Genomic DNA, 20,975 nt, shown 5'->3' with positions numbered 1-20,975 from the left:
TATATCTGAGCGTCACGCTTTCGTTACACCCTGATGCCATGATCGCCTCGACTTGCCACAACTTCTGTCAAGATGTTTCACTTCAAAAAATACTGAAAACTTTCACTCATGAAAGTTAATGAAAAATAAACAATAAAGATTATACGAGATGACGCTCGAAAGTTTTCGACTTAAGGTTCATTGTTTGAAATAAAAAACTGTAACTTGGGAGTGAACGTGAGGATATATCGTGATATGTCGCTCTGCTGCTTTGCCAGGCACGGCAGGCGGTCTAACCGCCACGTCACAGGCGGGTCGGCTGGGTCGTGGCTTGTGTCACACGGGCCTGTGTGCGCTCACACACAGAAAACCTTTTTTGACGTGACGTCTAATAAATCGATGAACGCCGGCTGCACGCACGAAAAAGTGTCCCGTTACGCACATTGTCCCGTTACTCTGTGTCCCGTTACGCTCATTGTACGCTTGCGCCGCATCTATCTCTCTTCCACTCGACTGTTTATAAAGTGAAGTAAAAATTTAATGTGGTTTTCATTGCGTATTACAACAACAATTTCGGCAATAAAGGTTAATTATTCTTGCATTTTAAAAATCTGCTTACTAGTATAATTTCAAGTATTTATTCTTTTATTAATAAAATAAAAATGATTCAATTTTATTCATTCGTTGTCACGTTAAACTATCGTCCGTAAACCAACTTTACAGGCAACCAATTTTTTTTTCTGTAGGTTTACCAAAGTTTCCTTTATGAACCAGTTGCCAATAAACAGTAATACTACAAGAAAGATAATGTAACTTTATCCAACACATGGCTATGTTTTTTTTGCACATATGACATACGTTTTTCTATATAATACGGAGAATTTCTTATGAAATTTTGCTCATGATTTTATATTTTATTTATTGTTTTATTCTGAATATTCAATAGGCCTAATTGGACTTAACTGTGTTTTATTATGCCAATTAATGTGCGCAGTAATACTGGAAATCCATTCAGGCAACGGTTTAAAAATAACTGTAACAATTGGAGGCACTGCGACAACACAATTTATAAACGCCCGGGTTAATAATCTGAAACTAGTATTACTGAGAACTCTTATTTTGTAGTGACATAATTGTTTCCGTGTAGATGTACATATTTACAAATATCTGTGATTTTACATGAATATTTATGTTTGATAATGTTCGCAGGCTTTCACGGCTATTGTCTGAAGTAGCTTGGCATGTGGGTTGTAGCCGCGTTTTTGACGAATAATTCACCGATGTTTCGGTCGACATTGCAGTCGCCATCATCAGGGAGCAGTTACCTACTAGGTAATTGCTCCCTGATGATGGCGATGAAGAGATGGCTTTAGTATTTAAGTAAGTTTTATATATTGTTATAACTTTGTACCTGTACTTTACTTAAATAATAATTTATATTTAATTATATTTTCATTTACTCATGTAACAATGTTATAATTTATACTACGTTTTTTATACATAATATTGATTTTTAATAAATTGCTCTTTTTAACTTTCATCTTTATATAACTAATGTAAAGTTTCTTAGGTTATATTTTATATATTTATTTCTCAGTTACTATACATTTACAAATGTTTACAATCGTCAAAATACCGCATGTAATTTGAAGTGACTAGATGCACTCACATACAAGCTTTCTTTCGTGAGTGCTAAATTTCCTGGTTAATTAAGTGAATATTGTTAACAAAGTGTAAAAAAAATGGGAAATAAATTATTATTAAATTAAAAATTATTATAATGTTTCATTTACAGAATGTTGGTGAAGACTAGAGGCTTGTTGTGTAGTGTTCTTAAGAGCAAGTGTCCTGATAAGTGTCGGGCCTGGCGTGACGTGTGAAGCCGTGCAGCCGTGCTGGCCGCTCCAGCGAAGCGCAGCAGGTAGACGCGTGCAAGCGAATCAGGTCGACACTCGCGCGGACATAGCATCGCAGTCGGGCTGGTGTGAAACACACACACACAAACTAGTGAACAATAGACCGCACAAGGTAGCGAAACTACTGCGTTCCCAAGCAGTCGGGTGAAGATAGTGCGAGCCAGTGGCCTACTAATTTGTAGATTATTTTTCCTCGGCGGAAAACTAGTTGCGTAGGAACCTGGAACGAAAATACTTGCAATGTGAATAATGCTAGAAAGTGTGGACTGGAAAGCCCTTGTTAAACATTATTTTTATTTTATAATACTTAAAAGATAGCGCTGCATTCGCAATGCTTTAAAGAACCAACAACGCGTTAGAATATATCTTTGACGCCATGTTTGTCCCAACAAAATTATTTTGTCTAGTAAAATATAGTTATTTTTAAAGTTGCGATTTTATCTTGTTATGACTATTCAAGCTTACAAAATGTATTCCAGGATAGTTTCACTACCATAAAGTTTATTTCGGCGCACCAATACGCTTAGTACACTCCTCGATGTTCGCGCAAGTTAATAAATACGGGTGCATGTTGCCACACGTGGGTCCGCCATCAAGACGGCTGTAGCAGTTTCTGCACGCATGCGCACTGGACTTTCAACCTGCTAGCTTTCCGTTAGGTAATGCGCACTGATTTAATTGCATTTCTGGTGCGTACTAAAATTTTAAATTCAATACACATAAAGAAGTATAACCTCAAAAACACAGGCGATGATAATTCCGGTCTAGGGGCAAAGGTCACAGGTGCAGGGTTGAGGCGTTCCATGCGACGCTTTCGACACTCCTGTTGTTCGGCCAGCCCCGAGAAACCAATAGTGCCGTCTTGTTAAACAGAATTATAGTTAGGTTTCAAAAAGGGTGAAAATTGTTATAGTTTTCCCTCAAATGAATACTTTTCGAATATGTATCACTCTAGTTTTTTTTTTTAATTTTATTAATTCTACTTTTAATTTCATGTCCGAGTTTCGTATTAATTTTTTTTTTTTTTTGCAACATGAGAAAACAATAATTTGCTTGTTATCGAGTTCACTCAATATCGAGTACCGAAAGACCCCGCTCACAATATTATTATTTTATTTTGCTTTCTAGTCTCGACTCGTGCTTGCTGTTTCAAATCGTGATGGATAATAAGCATAACATTTTAATCGCTGGTCTCATCTAAGTATCTAAGTAAGTATACAAACGTGTAAATATGAGAGAGTGGAAGTAATGCAAGTGTGAAAGCGTGCAAGTGAGCAAGTATGCCGCGTCATATTTACCCCTCCCCTGCTGTCTCCTCTAAAGTTTCCCCCACCAAGTACCTAATTATTCCCCTCCTCTCCCGGTTCCCCCACCCGGCATCCAACTATTCCCCTCATGCGATCGGAATTTTCGAAAACGCTCGATAATTGTAGCACCCACAGCAAAGAAGAACAGACTTGAAAGGTGGGACTGGAGTAAGGTATTGCTTGTTGTCTCGCTGGATATAGTGGTTAGTGAGTGGGAAGGGGGGAGGGGTTGTGGTGCAACTGTGGTCTCCAGACCAACATGACCGAGCCCTGGAGCGGCTGGAAGCGCCTGTGTGAACCCTGGAAAGACTGGATGCGCCCTAAACCGAGCCCTGGAGCGGCTGGAAGCGCCTGTATGAACCCTGGAAAGACTGGATGCGCCCTAAACCGAGCCCTGGAGCGTCTGGAAGCGCCTGTGTGAACCATGGAAAGACTGGATGCGCCCTAAACCGAGCCCTGGAGCGGCTGGAAGCGCCTGTGTGAACCATGGAAAGACTGGATGCGCCCTAAACCGAACCATGGAGCGGCTGGAAGCGCCTGTGTGAACCCTGGAAAGACTGGATGCGCCCTTAACCGAGCCCTGGAGCGGCTGGAAGCGCCTGTGTGAACCCTGGAAAGACTGGATGCGCCCTAAACCGAGCCCTGGAGCGGCTGGAAGCGCCTGTGCGCACCCTGGAAAGACTGGATGCGCCCTAAACCGAGCCCTGGAGCGGCTGGAAGCGCCTGTGCGCACCCTGGAAAGACTGGATGCGCCTTAAACCGAGCCCTGGAGCGGCTGGAAGCGCCTGTGCGCACCCTGGAAAGACTGGATGCGCCCTAAACCGAGCCCTGGAGCGGCTGGAAGCGCCTGTGCGAACCCTGGAAAGACTGGATGCGCCCTAAACCGAGCCCTGGAGCGGCTGGAAGCGCCTGTGCGAACCCTGGAAAGACGGGATGCGCCCTAAACCGAGCCCTGGAGCGGCTGGAAGCGCCTGTGCGCAGCCTGGAAAGACTGGATGCGCCCTAAACCGAGCCCTGGAGCGGCTGGAAGCGCCTGTGCGCACCCTGGAAAGACTGGATGCGCCCTAAACCCAGTCCTGGAGCGGCTGGAAGCGCCTGTGCTCACCCTGGAAAGACGGGATGCGCCCTAAACCGAGTCCTGGAGCGGCTGGAAGCGCCTGTGCGAACCCTGTAAAGACTGGATGCGCCCTAAACCCAGCCCTGGAGCGGCTGGAAGCGCCTGTGCGCACCCTGGAAAGACTGGATACGCCCTAAACCCAGTCCTGGAGCGGCTGGAAGCGCCTGTGCTCACCCTGGAAAGACGGGATGCGCCCTAAACCGAGCCCTGGAGCGGCTGGAAGCGCCTGTGCGCACCCTGGAAAGACTGGATGCGCCCTAAACCGAGCCCTGGAGCGGCTGGAAGCGCCCGCGACGTCGCCTACGGGACGAGAGTCGGTCGTTATTTACGAGTCGGCCGTTAATGCTCGTTTAGTGGCTCGCGTGACGGACTGTGAGGCGGGTGTAATTTATCGGGCTGTGTTCCTTGAAGAGGGGGGATGGAGGAGGTGGTTAGGGGGGCTAAGCTCATCTCAGTCTGACACTCGGCCGGTATTGGCCACGGCCATCATCGCCCGGGCCGTCAGGGCTTTAAGCACCCCGCATTCCTGTACTCTTCTTCCTGCTGTGAGTCCTGAGCCCAGGGTCACCCAGGCCCGGCATCACAGCAGGATGGTGGGAGAACTGCTCGCACTGAACTGCGACACGTCACATTTCTTCATCTCAATAATCCACTTCAGTTTGGCGCACTAGAGGCGTCTACGCCTTCTCTTACACTGAACCATGAGTAGAGACTGGAAAAATTCGCGATTTCAAACACCTCTAGGACAGACTCCAAGATCCTCTATGTACTAGGACAAATTGCACCTGCTCATTGGATAATGACTCGTGACACGTGTTACCTGGGGTGCTTGTAATTGGATACTTCTTTTGTTGCAGGTTTTTTCACTGGCTTAGAGCCCTTCAGGTAAACGGTGGTCCAATCACTGACCCAGAATGAAGGTGAACGAGTTTGGAGTCTAGCCTACCGCGAAATGAATCCGCGAATCTTTCCGGTCTCTAACCATGAGACTTAAACCACGTATAATAAGTTATATCTAGGAATCAAACAAAAAAAAGTACAAATAAAATACAAAATAGAACAATTACTGAAGAATCATCTACCAATTTAACATCCAGGTTTAGTACTAACATAAACCATATAAAATAATGTATTAAATATTCAAAAAAATTATGATACATTCAAAAAATCTCAAACATATTAAATATTGTTTTAAACACAAAATACTTAAATATAATTGAATACTTGTCCAAACATTAAATTAATTAAAAAATTGAAAACGTTTTAAAAAACAATGTAATTTATTTGTAGCAATGTGACATTAAGACAGTTTAAGTATAGCCGAGGCGAGTGTTAGTGCGTTGCATGACAGAAGTGTGTTTTATTTCTTAATGTAGTGATCACAGTAGTGATGGGTCGTTCGTTAACGATTCGTTCAAAAAGAACGAATCTTTGAGAGAACGAAATCTTGCGATTCGTTCGCGATGTAAAGAACCGGCTCTTTGAGAGCCGGTACCTTGAAAGATTCGGAAGAACGAAAACGCGGAGAGAACGAGAGAACGAGAGAACGAGATGAGAGAACCGGTCACGCGCCCGGTCTGATTCGTTCGTAAAATGATTCATGGCGTCAGGAGTCTGAAGAATTAGCAATCACAGCGTGCGCATGTTCACAAGAGCAAACGATAACTGATCAAATAAAATAGGGTAACATGAAAAGTATCTATACCTGAAAATGTCAACTGTTAAGTAGTGGTTTAAAATTGCTCTTTCACATTCACATACACAAATTTGGAAATAAAAAACTAAAAAAACAAAAAAAAACCGTATGAATTAAAAAATAACATGGAAAGTAACTACAAATGTTCACACTTACCATTTTTGGGTTAATTAATGTACTTCATTTGTTTCTCTTCATACTGAATTGCAGTAGTATTAAATTTTTGTCTTTTTTCTCTAAATGTATTGGTCTACATGTAAACACTTTACTGTCACTAGAGTGTAAATAGCCTATATATTAATATTTGTAACTTAAAAAGTAATAAAATATAAATAATCTTGTTTCATATACGCAACTGTGATTCACTGGCTACGGAAAGCAATGTTCAAATTCAAATACAAAAACACGTACGTAATACTCTAAAGGATGAACGAGTTACGACACCTGATAAAAGAGCCAGATCCCATACACAGAAAAGAACGAATTGACCGAGATGAACGAATCGTTCTGAACGAATCATCTCACGGAACTGATCCAAAAGAACCGATTCGGTCAAAAGATCCGTTCTGCCCATCACTAGATCACAGTAATAGGTACTGCAGTCATATTCCTACACGGCCACTCATGCTTTTGTGTTGTCTCAGTACCTCTAATAGTTATTTGTAAACCGTTCCCTAATTGGCTTTCCAATACTAAATGTGCACATTATTAGATAAAAAAAATTAAATAGTAAATAAAATCCAACTATTGATATTCGATCATATTTTTCATGGTTTTCAAAAAATTATGCTTCAATGAAACAGCAATTACAATTTAAAATAATGCACCATTTTTCATAAGAAATACTTAGTATTATCTCGAAAAATGTATTACATACATGCAAAAATAACCATAGCCATGTTTGGACAAAGTTACAACATCTTTCACGCAGTATTGCTATTTCTTGGCAACTGATTTCCATAGGAATCGTTTGTAAAAAAAAAAAAGAAAAGTTTTTTTTTTTTTTTACCTGTTAGGGACTAGAACCGCGGACCGCGAGAGCCGCTGCAACTCGTGACTCACTCGTGAGGTTGCAGGGCCTCGTGACTCACGCCCCAGGAATGTCCCTGAGGAATGTCGACTGTTGCGCCGCTCTCCCTGATTCACGCCGCCCTAGAGCCCCCCCCCCCCCCATCTACCCCCCCTCATCGTGCACTCACATGCCGAGGATAAAACACTCGCTGCTCCCGTCCCACCAGTGTGGCCAACCGTAGTCCACACAATTCGGGTACACTCTCGTCCAAATTCGGGTACTTCCGGGTGCGAGAAGTTCTCAGTTCGTGTGTCATTCAAGGTACGCACAAAATAAAAAAAAGTATAAAAACTAAATATTGCTGTCTTCTTAAAAAAAAAAAAAATCACGTACTCTGTCATGTTGATTCTCATGATAGAGTGACAACATACAATTGTATAGTTAAAATGAAATATTGGCTCTACTGCTAAGGACCGGGCGTAGGATTTTGAAATGCGTCGTCGGTTGTTTGGAGGTAATGTAAAACGTTGGATACGACTATTCCAGCCACTTGTGAAAATTCGTGTTTATCGGGTTATAGGTTGGTGTAAAATTATTGTATTATCTGCAGAATAAATTTGTGTTGTGTTTTATTAGTGTAGCAGAGACTGTTCTCAGTGGGAGATGTTTCTGATCCTGTCGCCGCCGCCCTGCTGTTTAGTTGATAAACTTGATCCCGTGGTTCTCCACACCGTAGCCAAGGCTGTTTTAAATAAAACGTAGCCTATATCCACCTGGAATAATGTAGCTTTATAACAGTGAAAGAATTCTTGAAATAGGTCCAGTAGTTCTCGAGTTTACTTGGACAAACTAACTCTCACTCTCTTTATAATATTAGTATGGATAAAGGTAACCTAATATTGCATTAGTTATTAAAATTAAACAATGTGTAGGGACCGGAAAAATTTTCGGGTTCGTTTCGTGATATGCTAAAATTCAAATATTTATACCGTTGTGCTGCTTCTGCTATTGGTTCACTGTTAATATGTAGGACTCTTGGCCAATTAGAGACAATCAATTAAAAAAGTATCCAATCACAAGTTACCCACTTGAGACGCCTCAAAATTCAGCACTAAATGCACAGGCGCCGTTTCTCCAAGTAGGCAGAGGATCATGGAGTATATCCTGGAGGTCATTGAACTCGCGAATTGTTCCAGTCTCTAACAATGTGATATTACGATGATAGAGTTTACGATTTGAATATTTATTATGTTCGAAAACAAACTTCACCACTCAAAAACAAGAGTTAAATATTACAAAGGCCAACCAACAAATAATTTACATATTACTCTAGACTAAGTTTAGGCATTCTTTTGCTACATTTAAATTATGGGTAGGGCCACGTATTTTCCGCGAAAAGATTTCCAGACCAGCCGTGTGTTAAAACACTGCAACATTGTCTGTGTTTTGTGGTTGGCTGGGTTTATTCCAGGCATTTGTCTACTGTGAGAACACCAATCACAGCCACCCAGTACTAAGCAAACGCTTCCTGAATGGCCCGGCCAAATAAGGCAGACGGCCGCCAATCACAAGGCAACAATCGCAAACGGCATGCCTTATTGCAGTCTATTCAGATTATTTCACGAAATATATATGCCCCTAATAATGGGTGAAAGTAAATCATTACATGTTGCCAATTCAGGAGAGAAAAAAAATTAACTACAACCATGGAGTTAGGACCTGTCTGTAACACATTCATTACAAGTACTTAAAGCATATAAGCAGTTAAAATATATACTTTAACAACACTCAGCGGAAACATATTATGATTAAAAAAATATATTTTGAAATACAGTACTGTTCATGAAAATATTAATACTCATGGATATTTGACAAAATAATAAATGACGAATGTGACATAGAATATTTAAACTAATCATCACTTCCGAAAACTGTAACAATTGCAAACCATCATAAGTAAGGTAGAGAGTTATTATTGTATGTTTCTACAGGAAATCTTATTGCACAGCGTTTTTCTGCAAAGACAAAAACAATCCTCGTATGTTCGCATTTGTGGCTGTAACCAAGCCTGAACACATTCTTAAGTCTCGCGAGGCGTTATATTCCCTGATATCTGTCTGCATCTTTCTCATAGGGACCCGCATACCTCCTAAATTCACGTGCATTTGTTAACAATTCAACTTTCAAACTGCATTGTCCGACTTCTTTGCAAAAAAAAAAAACAGCTTTGTATGTTTCCTTTTCGTTTGTTGAGCTTCTATTATAGCCCATTGTCGACCACTAAGCAGGTCTGCTAGGTAACTAACTAACGAAATTTGTGGTCTTCCTGGCGGTTCGTGACGTACTCATCAGCTTGGACTGCAAAAAAAAAACATGTGAGTTTATTATACTTGTGTACGGGCGGAAATCTGTAGGATTCCCAGAGGGGTGGCGGGGGGTGCGTGGGATAACATTTATCATACCCACTTCACAGTTACGATTTTTGCAAGACCCCTCAGAGAAGGGGGATTATGATTTCAGGGTGGATAGGCCTTCTGACACCCCCCCTCCCTTTCGGGGTTCACGCCCCTGTGAGGGGGCAAAATCTGCAGGATTCGCAAGTGGGGCCCACACGGCCCGAGAGTTGTTTCCTCTCAAGGGGGGGGGGGGCTTTTGTATGTTGTACTATGCCTATATTTTAGGCTATATGCAAGCAATAAGCAGAAAACTTTAAAACTTAAAATGTACAGAAAGTTTGACATTACTATTCATCACTTCGTTTCACAGTGATGATTTCAGAAGCGTCAGAGAGGGGCTGCCTCCCTCCCCCACCCACCGAATCGAGGACCATGGGTTGTATTGTTGGATAATCTTCGGAGATGACAACCTGAGGCAGCTGTATGTAATACACGCAGGGAAACTTGACCACTTGTTCGACTTCGATACACCATGTTAATGTTAAAGTTGTTTTATTCTTTTCCTGGCTAAAGGTTAAAGCTATTGACTGGTCCAGTGAAAACAAGGTTGGCTACGCTGCTGTTCGCAAAAAAAAAAAAATTTGACTCGAAACTTTTCCGCTTTTGTACAGGCGTCTCTGTTGATGATTTATTGTGAAAATGTTTTGGGTCGAGATTGTCTGCAAGCTTTAACTTATTCCAATGTTTCGTAAATAAGCAAGTCACTTAGTGTGCTTTTAGGCAAGTGAATGAATTCTTCGCGAAAAAAAAAAAACTGATCGTTCATTACATGAAATAAGTCATGCCCGTTCTAGAAATCGTTCCCTTGTAACTGACAACCGTCTGAAATAGAAGCCATTGCCCTGTTTGGCTGGACCACTCAGGACGCGTTTGCTTCCGCAGTGGGCGGTTGTGACAGCCAACGTGTGCCTGTAATATACCCAAACCATAAAAAACACAGACATGGCTATTGTTACGAACTTATTTGGGAAGAACTGGGCTCGTAAGGGATAGCTCAATTAAGTTTTAGTACAGTTTTATTAATTACTAATATTTAAATTACTAATAAATGATTGTACTTAAAAATGTCCGATCACCAATCACTTGCACTTTAAAATGTTTATTCTCAAGTCACTCAATGTTTGTCAAGTTCCACATTTCGCACTCCTCACTGGAGCTATGCTCGACAGTGGTTCGCCCCTCACCTCGCGCCTGTCCACACACACAGTCTCGCGCCACTCAGTCGCACTCTCACGATCCCGTCACTCCGCGTCGCGCCACTCTCGAGGGGGTCTCTCACCCTCTGCGCCGATGTCTCACTTCCCTTCACTCGCGGAACTCTCCGAACTCTCGGAACTGCCGCGGAGGCCGGCGTCGCCGCTTATATACCTTGGCGTCCTTCTCGAACGGACGAGAGCGGCTGTGACGTTCTCCAAGCACGGCGGCATCCTTTGTAGGCCCGCAGAATCCCCAGGCCGCTTGAACCTTTGAATATATATACTGTATAGAAGTCGCCAGCCCAGGTTAAAATTTCTAATACGGTTTTGAGGTAGTTGGTTAATTCACCGCCGCAATCACCACCATCTCTAGGGCATCGACTCGTGGTGGTCCCTAGCGGACAAGCGTCGAACTCTTCAAACACCCCTTCCCCCTCCCGTTGAACGACCTCGAGCTGCAGTGAATGATGGATGAGGGGTGCGGGGGAATGACAGCGGGCGACAGTGCTGCGCTCTAACGTGTAAATAACAACCTAAGACGATACAGGGCGTTACGGCAGCGCCCTGCAGCGGTGAAGTTCCCAAGCTGCTCATCATACGCTTCTAAATAACGTAGAGTAAATCCTATCCACTCGCGACTTCTATACAGTATATATATTCAAAGCTTGAAGTGTCAGTGACAGTAGTCAAGGCGGGTGCAGGGTGAGGGGGGATGTCTAGCCAGGCACGCGTGACATGCGTGACGTCAGTGCCCGTGCGTGGCCCGCCGGCCAGACCAAACACCAAACCGAGACTCGAGGCCTTACAACATGTCCGTGACGTCACAGGCAGGAGGCGGTAGGCTCGTGGCGCGCGCGGACGTTGCTTTCTTCGCGTGAACGCGTTTCTCCCGCCCTTGCGTTCCGCCGCTACTCTTTATGTTACTCTTTACGAAATGTTACTAAGCACGACTATTATGATGATTGCTAACGAAATTCAAACTGCGTCCACTTGAATCAGCAGAGGATGATATAGATTATTATACACATTGCAGTCAGGGGCGCAACAACTAAATTTCCAAAAAAGGGGGGGGGGGGCAAATATACCTTTTTATAATCATCGATCCCCCCCTCCCTATTGAAGCGGGGGGGGGGGGGGTCCGGGGGTCCTCCCACAGGGAAAATTTGTATTTCAAGGTGGAAAATTGTGCTATTTAAGCAGTTTTATTATCTAAAAAATTGATTACAGAGCACTTTATTTGCCCCCATTTCAAGGTTTCAGAAAAGGGGGGGAGGCAAAATACCCTTGCCCCCCCTGTTGTTGCGCCCTTGATTGCAGTAGTTGTCTTGGTATACTCCGTACAAAGTTGTATTTATAAACATTTAAGAATTATTTTATATGAATAACAAAATAGTTTTCTTGACACACACACACCGGAGCAAAAGTTTTAGTGCTGTGTTTTTCGACAGAAGCCCTGCTGACAGGCCGGCATCCAGGTGCTTCCACTGTCTGCAGCGCGGACTGGCTTGTTGCGCAGGGCGCAGCGCGGCTCCATGGACGGGCCCAGCTGCAGGCGGCGGCTGTTCGCCCAGGGCGAGAGCGACCAGGGCGAGCAGGGCGAGGGCGACCAGGGCGAGCAGGGCGACCAGGGCGACAACCTGCACAACGAGCTGCGCGAACAGCTGAGGCTCGCGAGCCAGGCCGCCGCGCGCCGCTGGAACTTCGACTTCCAGCAGGAGCGGCCGCTGGAGGGGCCCTGGCAGTGGGAGGCGGTGGGGCCGCCGCCGCCGCCTGACGCCGCCCCCACCCCGCCCGCCCCCGCCCCGCCCGCCGCAGCTGAAGACACCCCGGGCCCATAGCGCGTGTTTCCAACTCCCCGCCCTTCTCCGCATTAAACAACCCTCCCTGACTGAAAAGTCGGCTCGCGGCTTATTACTGGAGCCGCGATCTCTTTCGCTGATTCATTGCGCAGCCGAGTAGACTCGAAGCACCTTCACTCGTATCTGCTTCACGTCCGTGATTCGAACCATGAGCCACTTGTAAACAAGGAGGAGAATCACGTGTAACCCGCCAAAGGAAAGTGACCTTGTTGTCACAAGTGGGAAATTAAAAAAAAAAAAGGCCCTATTATACACCAGCTAGCCTGGAGTGAAATGAATCAGGAAAAAATCGTGGCTCTATTTGTTATGTGTAATTAATCATGTCTGGTTGTTAGTTTATTTCACTTTCTTGTCATTAAGAAATTTCAATGCATATTATTTAGTGGCGAAGAAAATGTTCGTAATTATTGGTTACTTACGTGAACTTTCACAGGTCCAAAATAACTTTTATTAAATGATTTGATATGGTTATTTCCCAACGGATTGAAGACGAGTTATATCGGAATGAATTTACAGTAAAAATACATTAATTTAATATTAATGACAAGAAAATGATTTAGTTACTTCGGCGTATGAGACCGACCCTGTAAACTGGTCATAAACACTTACACTCCGGCGAGGCACAGCTGTCGGTCCAAGTTTGGCAAGGGAACATGTGAAGGTCAGAGTTATTCAACGGCTCCCACCTTTTGTAATTTTTTTTTAATTTCCAGAAAAAGTATATATATATATTTCATTTCTAAATAAATATTAACTTGATTTTATATATATATATATATATATATATATATATATGTGTGTGTGTGTGTGTGTATATATAAATTCAAAACGTCGGTATCAAAAAATTTAGTAAAACATAATATTTATGCTTACACTCAATGCTATAAGTAACTAATGTAATAGAATTTGAAACATGAAACTATCAATTGTAATCAAACATATAGCTTTACAATTTTTCAAATATGAAAGTCTCAAAAACGTCTGTACCTCCGAGAGTTATTAAATTTTTCGATATGTTGAATTAATTGTTGAAACATAAATTAATTTTTTTAAATGCGACATGAATTTTGATAGTAACAGTAGTCAATGTGAAAAAAGTCTTTATAGACTTCAAACAAGAGCGAGCCATTTTTTTTTGCTATTTTTACCATTGAACGACAGTGTTTCTACGGGCCTTAAGCTATGTAGGATCACAGAGCCAAAGCCAGACCCATAGTTGAATTCAGCCCAGCTGAGACTTTTACCGAGACAAATATAGCCTGTGGAGATTTCCCGGCAGGCTTATTCCTGGGTCTTTACCTAAGCCCTTAAAGAGCCACATGAAATTGATCTTTTAATGGCATATTTTGCTAAATATGCATTCATTACAAATAAATCGTATGATACACTTCTGGTCTATAGAGCATGTCGGTCGTTTATCTTGCAGGTTGTTGACAAAATGTGAAAAAGGAGATATTAAATATATATGTTTTTTGGTTGTTTTGTGGCAATAAATCTTAGTTTTATCAAAGCATACGTACCTAAACAAGTGTAAAACGACACAATATATGTAGTGTTTCACTTCTTAACTAGTGCATCACAGGGACAGGTGTGGTAGTGTAGCAAAACTTAATTATTCTATATTCTCAGTATTTTGCATCATGTGTACTCCTAGTCACGAGTAACCTAAAGTGTAATTATTGTTCAGCTTCCTTTAACTTTTCTGTTTGAACCGACAGTGAGGAATCGAGACAGGCGCCTCATCAAAGGTTCATGCGAAATTAACAAAACCTAGATTGAACTGGGTGATATGTATCTTACTTTATTTAACTAACACATAAATAAAATGTAATATAATTTTGTTATAATTGTTGAATATTTTATTTTGTACATTACAATTTTTATATTATATTAGTATAATTTTATGTATTTGTGTCGTTTTTGGTGTTTTAAGTAACACCAAAGCCTACATGCTATAACTCCAAAGATATGATGTATTTATAGAAAATGTATTTATGAGTGTGTTTTCGACGTAAGACGTGTCTGTGTTCATAGTACTTAGATGGAAGAGTGCAGTGTGCTCATGTAAGTGTGTTGTGTGCGTGCACATGACGTGTAAGTGAAATAAACGTGTTCCTCTCTGTAACTGACAGCACATCTCGTGCTGTTGAGGTTTTCATTTGTGTTGTCCTCAGTGCGGGAGCTGACAGACAGCTGACGGCTGCTGCACAGTCGCTAACTGTATGTCACCTCAAAAAATTGTGGGATTAGTGAGTTGACTTTGAAATATAAAAACTAATGACTCTAACTTGTTTTTATTTTATCAGGGTTCAGCTGTCGTTAAGTCAGGGGTGTACTATGTGTTAGTGAAGCGGGATGATAAGAGCGACGCTTGCTGGTACTTCTAGCGTGGTGTCGCCTCTAAGAGCAAGGCTGTGGAATGTGAGGCCTTGCCTCTCTGAACCCAGTACCCATTTCAAGCGAAAATCTAGTTACCAAAGTTTACTCATCACTCCAGTAAAATTTTCTTACCCAGATGGAGCCTAACCTTCATATAATTAACAAAGGAGAAGGTAAATAACCTCTGATGCGTGGAAAAACATCAAAAACCGGATTAAGTATTTAAGTTCAGTTGGATTTTATTAAAAAAAATTATTTGGAGCAGTTATCAAAGCTGCAAATGTGTGTGTTTTCAAATATTACGTTCATAAGTTTATTTAATTAATATACAGCTAAAGGTGTATTTTAATAAAAAAAAGACAGAAAAAAGTAAAGGCTGTGACGGCAATCACAATAATTTCAAATTAATTCTGTTATCAAGACATTAATAAACGGAAAAGAGTGGTCAAGAACAAATTCAAACTCATTTAAATATACAGATAATGTGTTGGTTTTTTCGAGAACAAGTATTTTTTTTAAAACTAAGATGGCCATTTAAACAACTAGCAATCGTTTGTGCAAAAGGTGCAGAAAGTGCAACATTGAAAAAAAAAATAACTTTTGAGCACCCTTATAAAAAATAACTAGCTTTTTTTTTTTTACCAGGTACATCATGAAGATATTATCATACTGCAAAAAAAAAACATTAAATACCACAATCATTAAACAAAGCAGAAAATTATGATCTGAATATTACTGCCATTGCAGAAAATTAACAATAGCTCTCCAAAACCTCCATCCTTTCGTCCCCCCTTTCCCCCTTATAACTCTCATAGTACTGTCTATGTTGTGTTGGCATCGTGGTTCTCCTCTCTCTTACTCACACTTCGCATTATTTTAAAGAATTCTACGTTAAATTTTGTGTCCGATTTTCGTATCATAATTGCATTTGCAACACGAGAACACAGAATTTGCTCTTTGCCGAGGTTCGATGTTACACATCCCAGGAGAATTTGCATTACAATCAAATCACCTACCAATACGTCAGTCATTTTTAAAATGTTTTATTTTTTTACTATCAGATGCATTACCATTTTCTTAATCTGTTTGGAATTTGATGACGTGAGTGCGCTGTAGCAGGCCAGTTATAAGAACGACATTAATGCCTGAAGATGTGGCGGAGACACTCGGACTCAGTCAAGATTTGCAAAATGACACCCAAAATAAAAATAATTAACATCTAATGACTTCAAAAACATTGGAAAGGGGGGGGGGGTTTAGCTGTAGAGCTGGTAAAGAGACGTCTAACCTCCTTAAGACAGGGGGTGTGGGGTGTGTTGACTGAAAAAAAGAAAGTATTATTCATCCCACGTCGTTTCAGGTAATTAGTAAGGTTAGTGGACTTAGTTTGAACACGTTTAAAAACACTTGACATGGCTTCATTAACAACACTAATAGATAGAGACATGCAAAATTCGCGGATTAATTTCGCGATAGGCTAGCATTAAAACAACTATACCTTCGTACAGCTTCTGCGATTGGCCCACATTTTATCCGGGGAACTGTGGGCCAATGGGGAACACTAAACCAAGAAAGTGCCGAATTACGGACGGCCTAGTTGAGACGTCTCACGCGTCAGTAGCCAATGAACAGGTGTCATTTCCGCGAGTATTTAAAGGACTGTGGAGTCTATCCTAGAGGTAAATTAATCCGCGAATTTTGCAGGTCTCTAGTAATAGAATTACTCAGACTATCGTCAGTGTTAGATAGTCTTCTCGAGTCGACCGACCATCGCCGGTGTTCCAGTGAAGAACTGCAACAGCCCGGTGACGGCAGAAGAGCCACCACGTGACCACACGGCACAGGCGAGGGAGGGGCGGGACAGTGGAGAGGGGGGGGGGAGCCTTTTAAAGTTTAAAAGGCTCGGTGGCGCGGGCTGGGCGCACTTCCTGTCGGCGGGTGACACGTCACTTCCTGCCGCGCGACCTGCTGACAGCAAGCCGCGGCGTGTGACAGACCGAGACTTGTCATCTTCAAGCCTTTCTACTGGAACTAACTGAAGCTATAGGTGTATCTGCAGGAGGGTCCGAGTTAAGGGGCTGACGAAGCCTATACGCCTAGTGGTGCTGGGATTAGCCACGCATAGAAGTGTCCACATGCATCGTATGCTTTGTTTGAGGATTGGTTAGCCATTAACGGCATAAACAACTCATATTTAGGGACCGGAAAAATTCGCGGGTTCAATGACCTGTAGGACGAACTCCATAGTTATATTACGTACTCTCGGTCAAATGTCACCCACCCATTGGCTGCTGTCTTGTGAGACGCCCCAACGTAGCATCCTGTGATTCGATAAAGCGTTGGTTGGGGTGTTTCTCATTGGTCCAGAGTCATCCAGGTGAGTTGTGAGCCAATAGCAGAGGCAGCACTGAGGTATAACGATTTGTATTTTAGCCTATCGCGAAGTGAATTCGCGACTTTTTCCGGTCTCTACTCATATTATGTTAGTTACAGCTTAAAACTATGTTAAGTTGGGCCCAGGTAAAACCTGCACAGACTCAGTGACAGCCCTGGGAACAGACATGAAGGGTGCAGTGAGCATGCATTTAACATCGCAGGAGAATACAGGAGACAGAGGATGGTCTGGAAGAAGAGTTGGTCGGACCAGGAAAGATTCTTCCGCGCGGGGGTTGGGGCACTTGGACGCGGGGATCGCTTTAATATTTTGTATCCATGACAGTGTTGCCAGCCATGGTCCACACAACTCGGGTACACTCACCTCTAAATTAGAGTACATTCCGGGTACCAGAAGTTCTCAGTTCGTGTGTCATTTAGGTACATAAAAAATAAAAAAAGTATTAAAACAAAATATTGCAGCCTTCTTTAAAACAGATATCATATACACTCTTATGTTGATTCTCATAGTATAGTGACAACATAAACTTTAATAGTTAAAATGTAATAATGGCTCTACTGCTAAGGACCGGGCGTAGGATTTTAAAATTCGTCGTCGGGTGGTTGGAGGTAATGTAAACGTTGGATATGACTATTCCAGCCACTATTCCAGCGCCGTTAGTTCGCTAGCCGCCGCGAGCTTCACTAAGCGGACGGGTCTCGCCAAGGATAGGAATTGTCTATGCAAAAATGTGGTTTATAAACTATACATACGGCGCCCTTCTTCGTAGCAAGATTATATACATATATAAAGTCAAAATCTGTCCAGTAGTTTTTTCGTGATGCTTGAACAAACAAACACACAGACATACAGTTTTATAATAGCATATGTAGATTACTTGCAACATAAATATGGCGACGTAAAATTGAGTTGTGCTTTACTAGTGTAGCCGAGACTGTTTTCAACGAATGATATCTCTGATCCTGTCTCGCCGCCGCCCTACTTTTTACTTGATGACGAGCTGCAGATTGATCCTGCGGTTCACACCGTATTAGCCGGTTTTCGAGAAGGCAGAGATGTCAAATGTCAGTACGTTACGGTCAGGGCAAAGAATGTTTCCCTCTTTGATTATTTTTCCATTCCAAGTGAATATTGTTTGATATTTGTTGACTATTAATTTTTTTTTTTGACGTGATAACGTCTTATAAATCGATGAACGCCGGCTGCACGTACGAAGAAGCATGACTCATTGTCACGTTCCGCCTGAGCCAAGCGTGCAATAACCGGCCAACCACTGTGCGATAAAATCTTCTGTAATATCAAACGGAATAAGGCGGGCTTTTTAACTAATTGTTCGTGATTATATTTAAACAAATAATTTAAATTAAATTTTGCAAAAACTGTAAATAATATTTGAAAATTAAAAAAAAGATTATGCGATTTTTCATCAGTGTTTTCTTATGACGTTATCACATTAAAATTATCGTCCGTAAACCGACTTTACAGACAACAACGCCGCCTTTTTTCTGAATTGAGGTAACCGGGTGTGTGGACGTAGTAATTAATGTGGGTACGTGCGCGGGTACGTCTGGCAACACTGAGCCAGGACTGGACTGCTGTGACCAGGCGCCCCTGGTGGCAGGGGCCGGGCGGGTTCCCACGGCTCGAGGTGGGAACCCTGCAGCGCGGTGCGAGCGCGGGACGCAGGACCGACTCGGGGATCGCGGCTGCGGAGACACGGAGACACGGAGACACGGAGACACGGAGACACGGAGACACGGAGACCCGGTGATCACGTTACAGTGTCGCTGTCGGCTCCCACCGCGCCGACACCCGAGCATGAGGGCCGTCATGGGGGCTGCACCCGCTCTCTCTCTCTCTCTCTCTCTCAAAGATGAGCGGCACACTGGCAAGTCTGACAGACAGCAGTGAGCCAACCGTCTCTCAACCCCCCCCCCCCCCCCGGAAGCCTACAACTCACGAAGTTTCGGTTCCCTACCACGTTCGTGCAACTTCGGATTTCTCTCAAAAATTGAAATTAAAAAAAATATATATAGATCGAAGGGTTAGGTAAGGTTAGGTCAGTCACTACATGCTTGTTTTCATTGGAAACTTCTGATTTAGCGGCTGAAGTGGCGTTAATACCAAAACGCAAAAACTTCGGAAATCTTCGGAAATTCTTGCAGGGAACCGAAACTACGTGAGTTGTAGGCTTCCTTCCCCCCCCCCCACCCGAGTCGTTGTGCAGTTGCAGCGCCGAGGAGACGATTAGGACAACACAAATTACATCCACGTCTTACCCGGGATCCGAACCCAGAGCCCTGACTGCGCCACGGAGGCCGAATGGAGCTACGACACCTCGCCGCCAGCAGACAGCCGTGCTATCCCAAACCAGTTGGCAAGAAGTAGTTTGTAGTACTTACTTCAAGGAAAAATGCTGTCGATTGCTATGCTTATTTTTGCATACTGAATATTTCTTGTTGCGCTTACGTATATCGGCGCATTATTTTTGATTTTTAATAAAATGTTGTAAATTTATTTTTTTAACCAATATATACAAAACTTTTATTTTATATTGTTTATTATGCTCATTAATGAGCGTAGTTAGGTAAGGAAAAAGTTAAAAATAACTTGAACAAATGTATGGTACTGGGGTAACGCAAGAATAATAACACAGTATAAACCAGAAAATTTTCAGTAGCGATACTCTTACGTAATTTTACGTAATTACTTCAGATCCATTTACAAAAAAAAAAAAAAAAAAAAAGATTTCGGTATAGTCTACAGGCGTAGGTAGAATTCGAAGTACCTACTTATTCTGGAAACTTTCTAGAAACTTATATTACCTTCTGGAACATTAAAAAAACTTATTGCACATAACAAACATCTTATATATTCTTCACTATTACCAAATGATCCATAAAACAACTTCTCGTATTCTATGCAGCGAATTTTTTTAATAACTCAATGCATCCAGCATTAAACAGACTAGAACGAATATTCATGTTATGCCTACTAAGGCTGTAGTGATTTTGTTTTTACTTTAAACACTGTTTTCATCCGTTGGTTTGAACCAAGGCTTAGGATAATATTTACATGATTTAAAATAAATTCGAACTAATTGGGAAGTAAAAGAGTTTTTATTTTCTTTTTAAATTACATACTCCCCCTTTTTCCACTCTTTGTGTTTACTGCAATAGTTCGTCTTAACAAAAATTGTTTCAACCAAAATTTTAGATAATTTTTAGGATATTTACAAGTATCTACTAACAAGTAAACATTGTTATTTCCACCCTTTGCATTCACGGTTGGTTATATAAAAATTTATTTTAGACAAAAGATTTCGACCAAATTTAAGAAGTTAAAATAGATAAGAACGCATTCAATAGTGTACATGGTACGGAAGTTAATTTACAATCAATCAATTGTAATAGATTCTATTTATATATTTTATAGTTAACCTTACAATTTTTTTTTGTCCTTTAATCTCTATTTAACCCTCCCCCCAAATTGGTCGTTTGTTATTTTTGCTATGCTTTGTAAGCTTAGGAGATGTAATTAATTATCTTCAATTCATATTTTACTCTTTTTCACACTTAGGAGTTGATTATCACAAAATGGTAAAATTGTAATTGAAAGTTTTCTCAAGTTTATTATTGGTAAAAAAATAATTTATTCTGCTTA

General features: G+C 41.8%; 1 protein-coding gene across 2 annotated transcripts in view; it reads left to right on the top strand.

Annotated features, from left to right (window-relative positions):
• Window positions 1-14,825, top strand: part of LOC134539317 (cyclin-dependent kinase inhibitor 1B-like) — a 54,451-nt gene extending 39,626 nt beyond the window's left edge. For both annotated transcript variants that reach the window (XM_063381234.1, XM_063381235.1), the window contains exon 2: window positions 12,196-14,825. In XM_063381234.1, the coding sequence (XP_063237304.1) occupies window positions 12,196-12,517 (322 nt within the window). In that variant the 3' untranslated portion in view covers window positions 12,518-14,825. The remainder of the gene's footprint in view (window positions 1-12,195) is intronic.
• The last annotated feature ends 6,150 nt before the right edge of the window (window positions 14,826-20,975 follow it).

The sequence above is a fragment of the Bacillus rossius genome, chromosome 15, assembly GCF_032445375.1.
Source record: "Bacillus rossius redtenbacheri isolate Brsri chromosome 15, Brsri_v3, whole genome shotgun sequence".
NCBI lineage: Eukaryota > Metazoa > Arthropoda > Insecta > Phasmatodea > Bacillidae > Bacillus > Bacillus rossius.
This window is presented reverse-complemented; position numbering and strand designations above follow the sequence as displayed.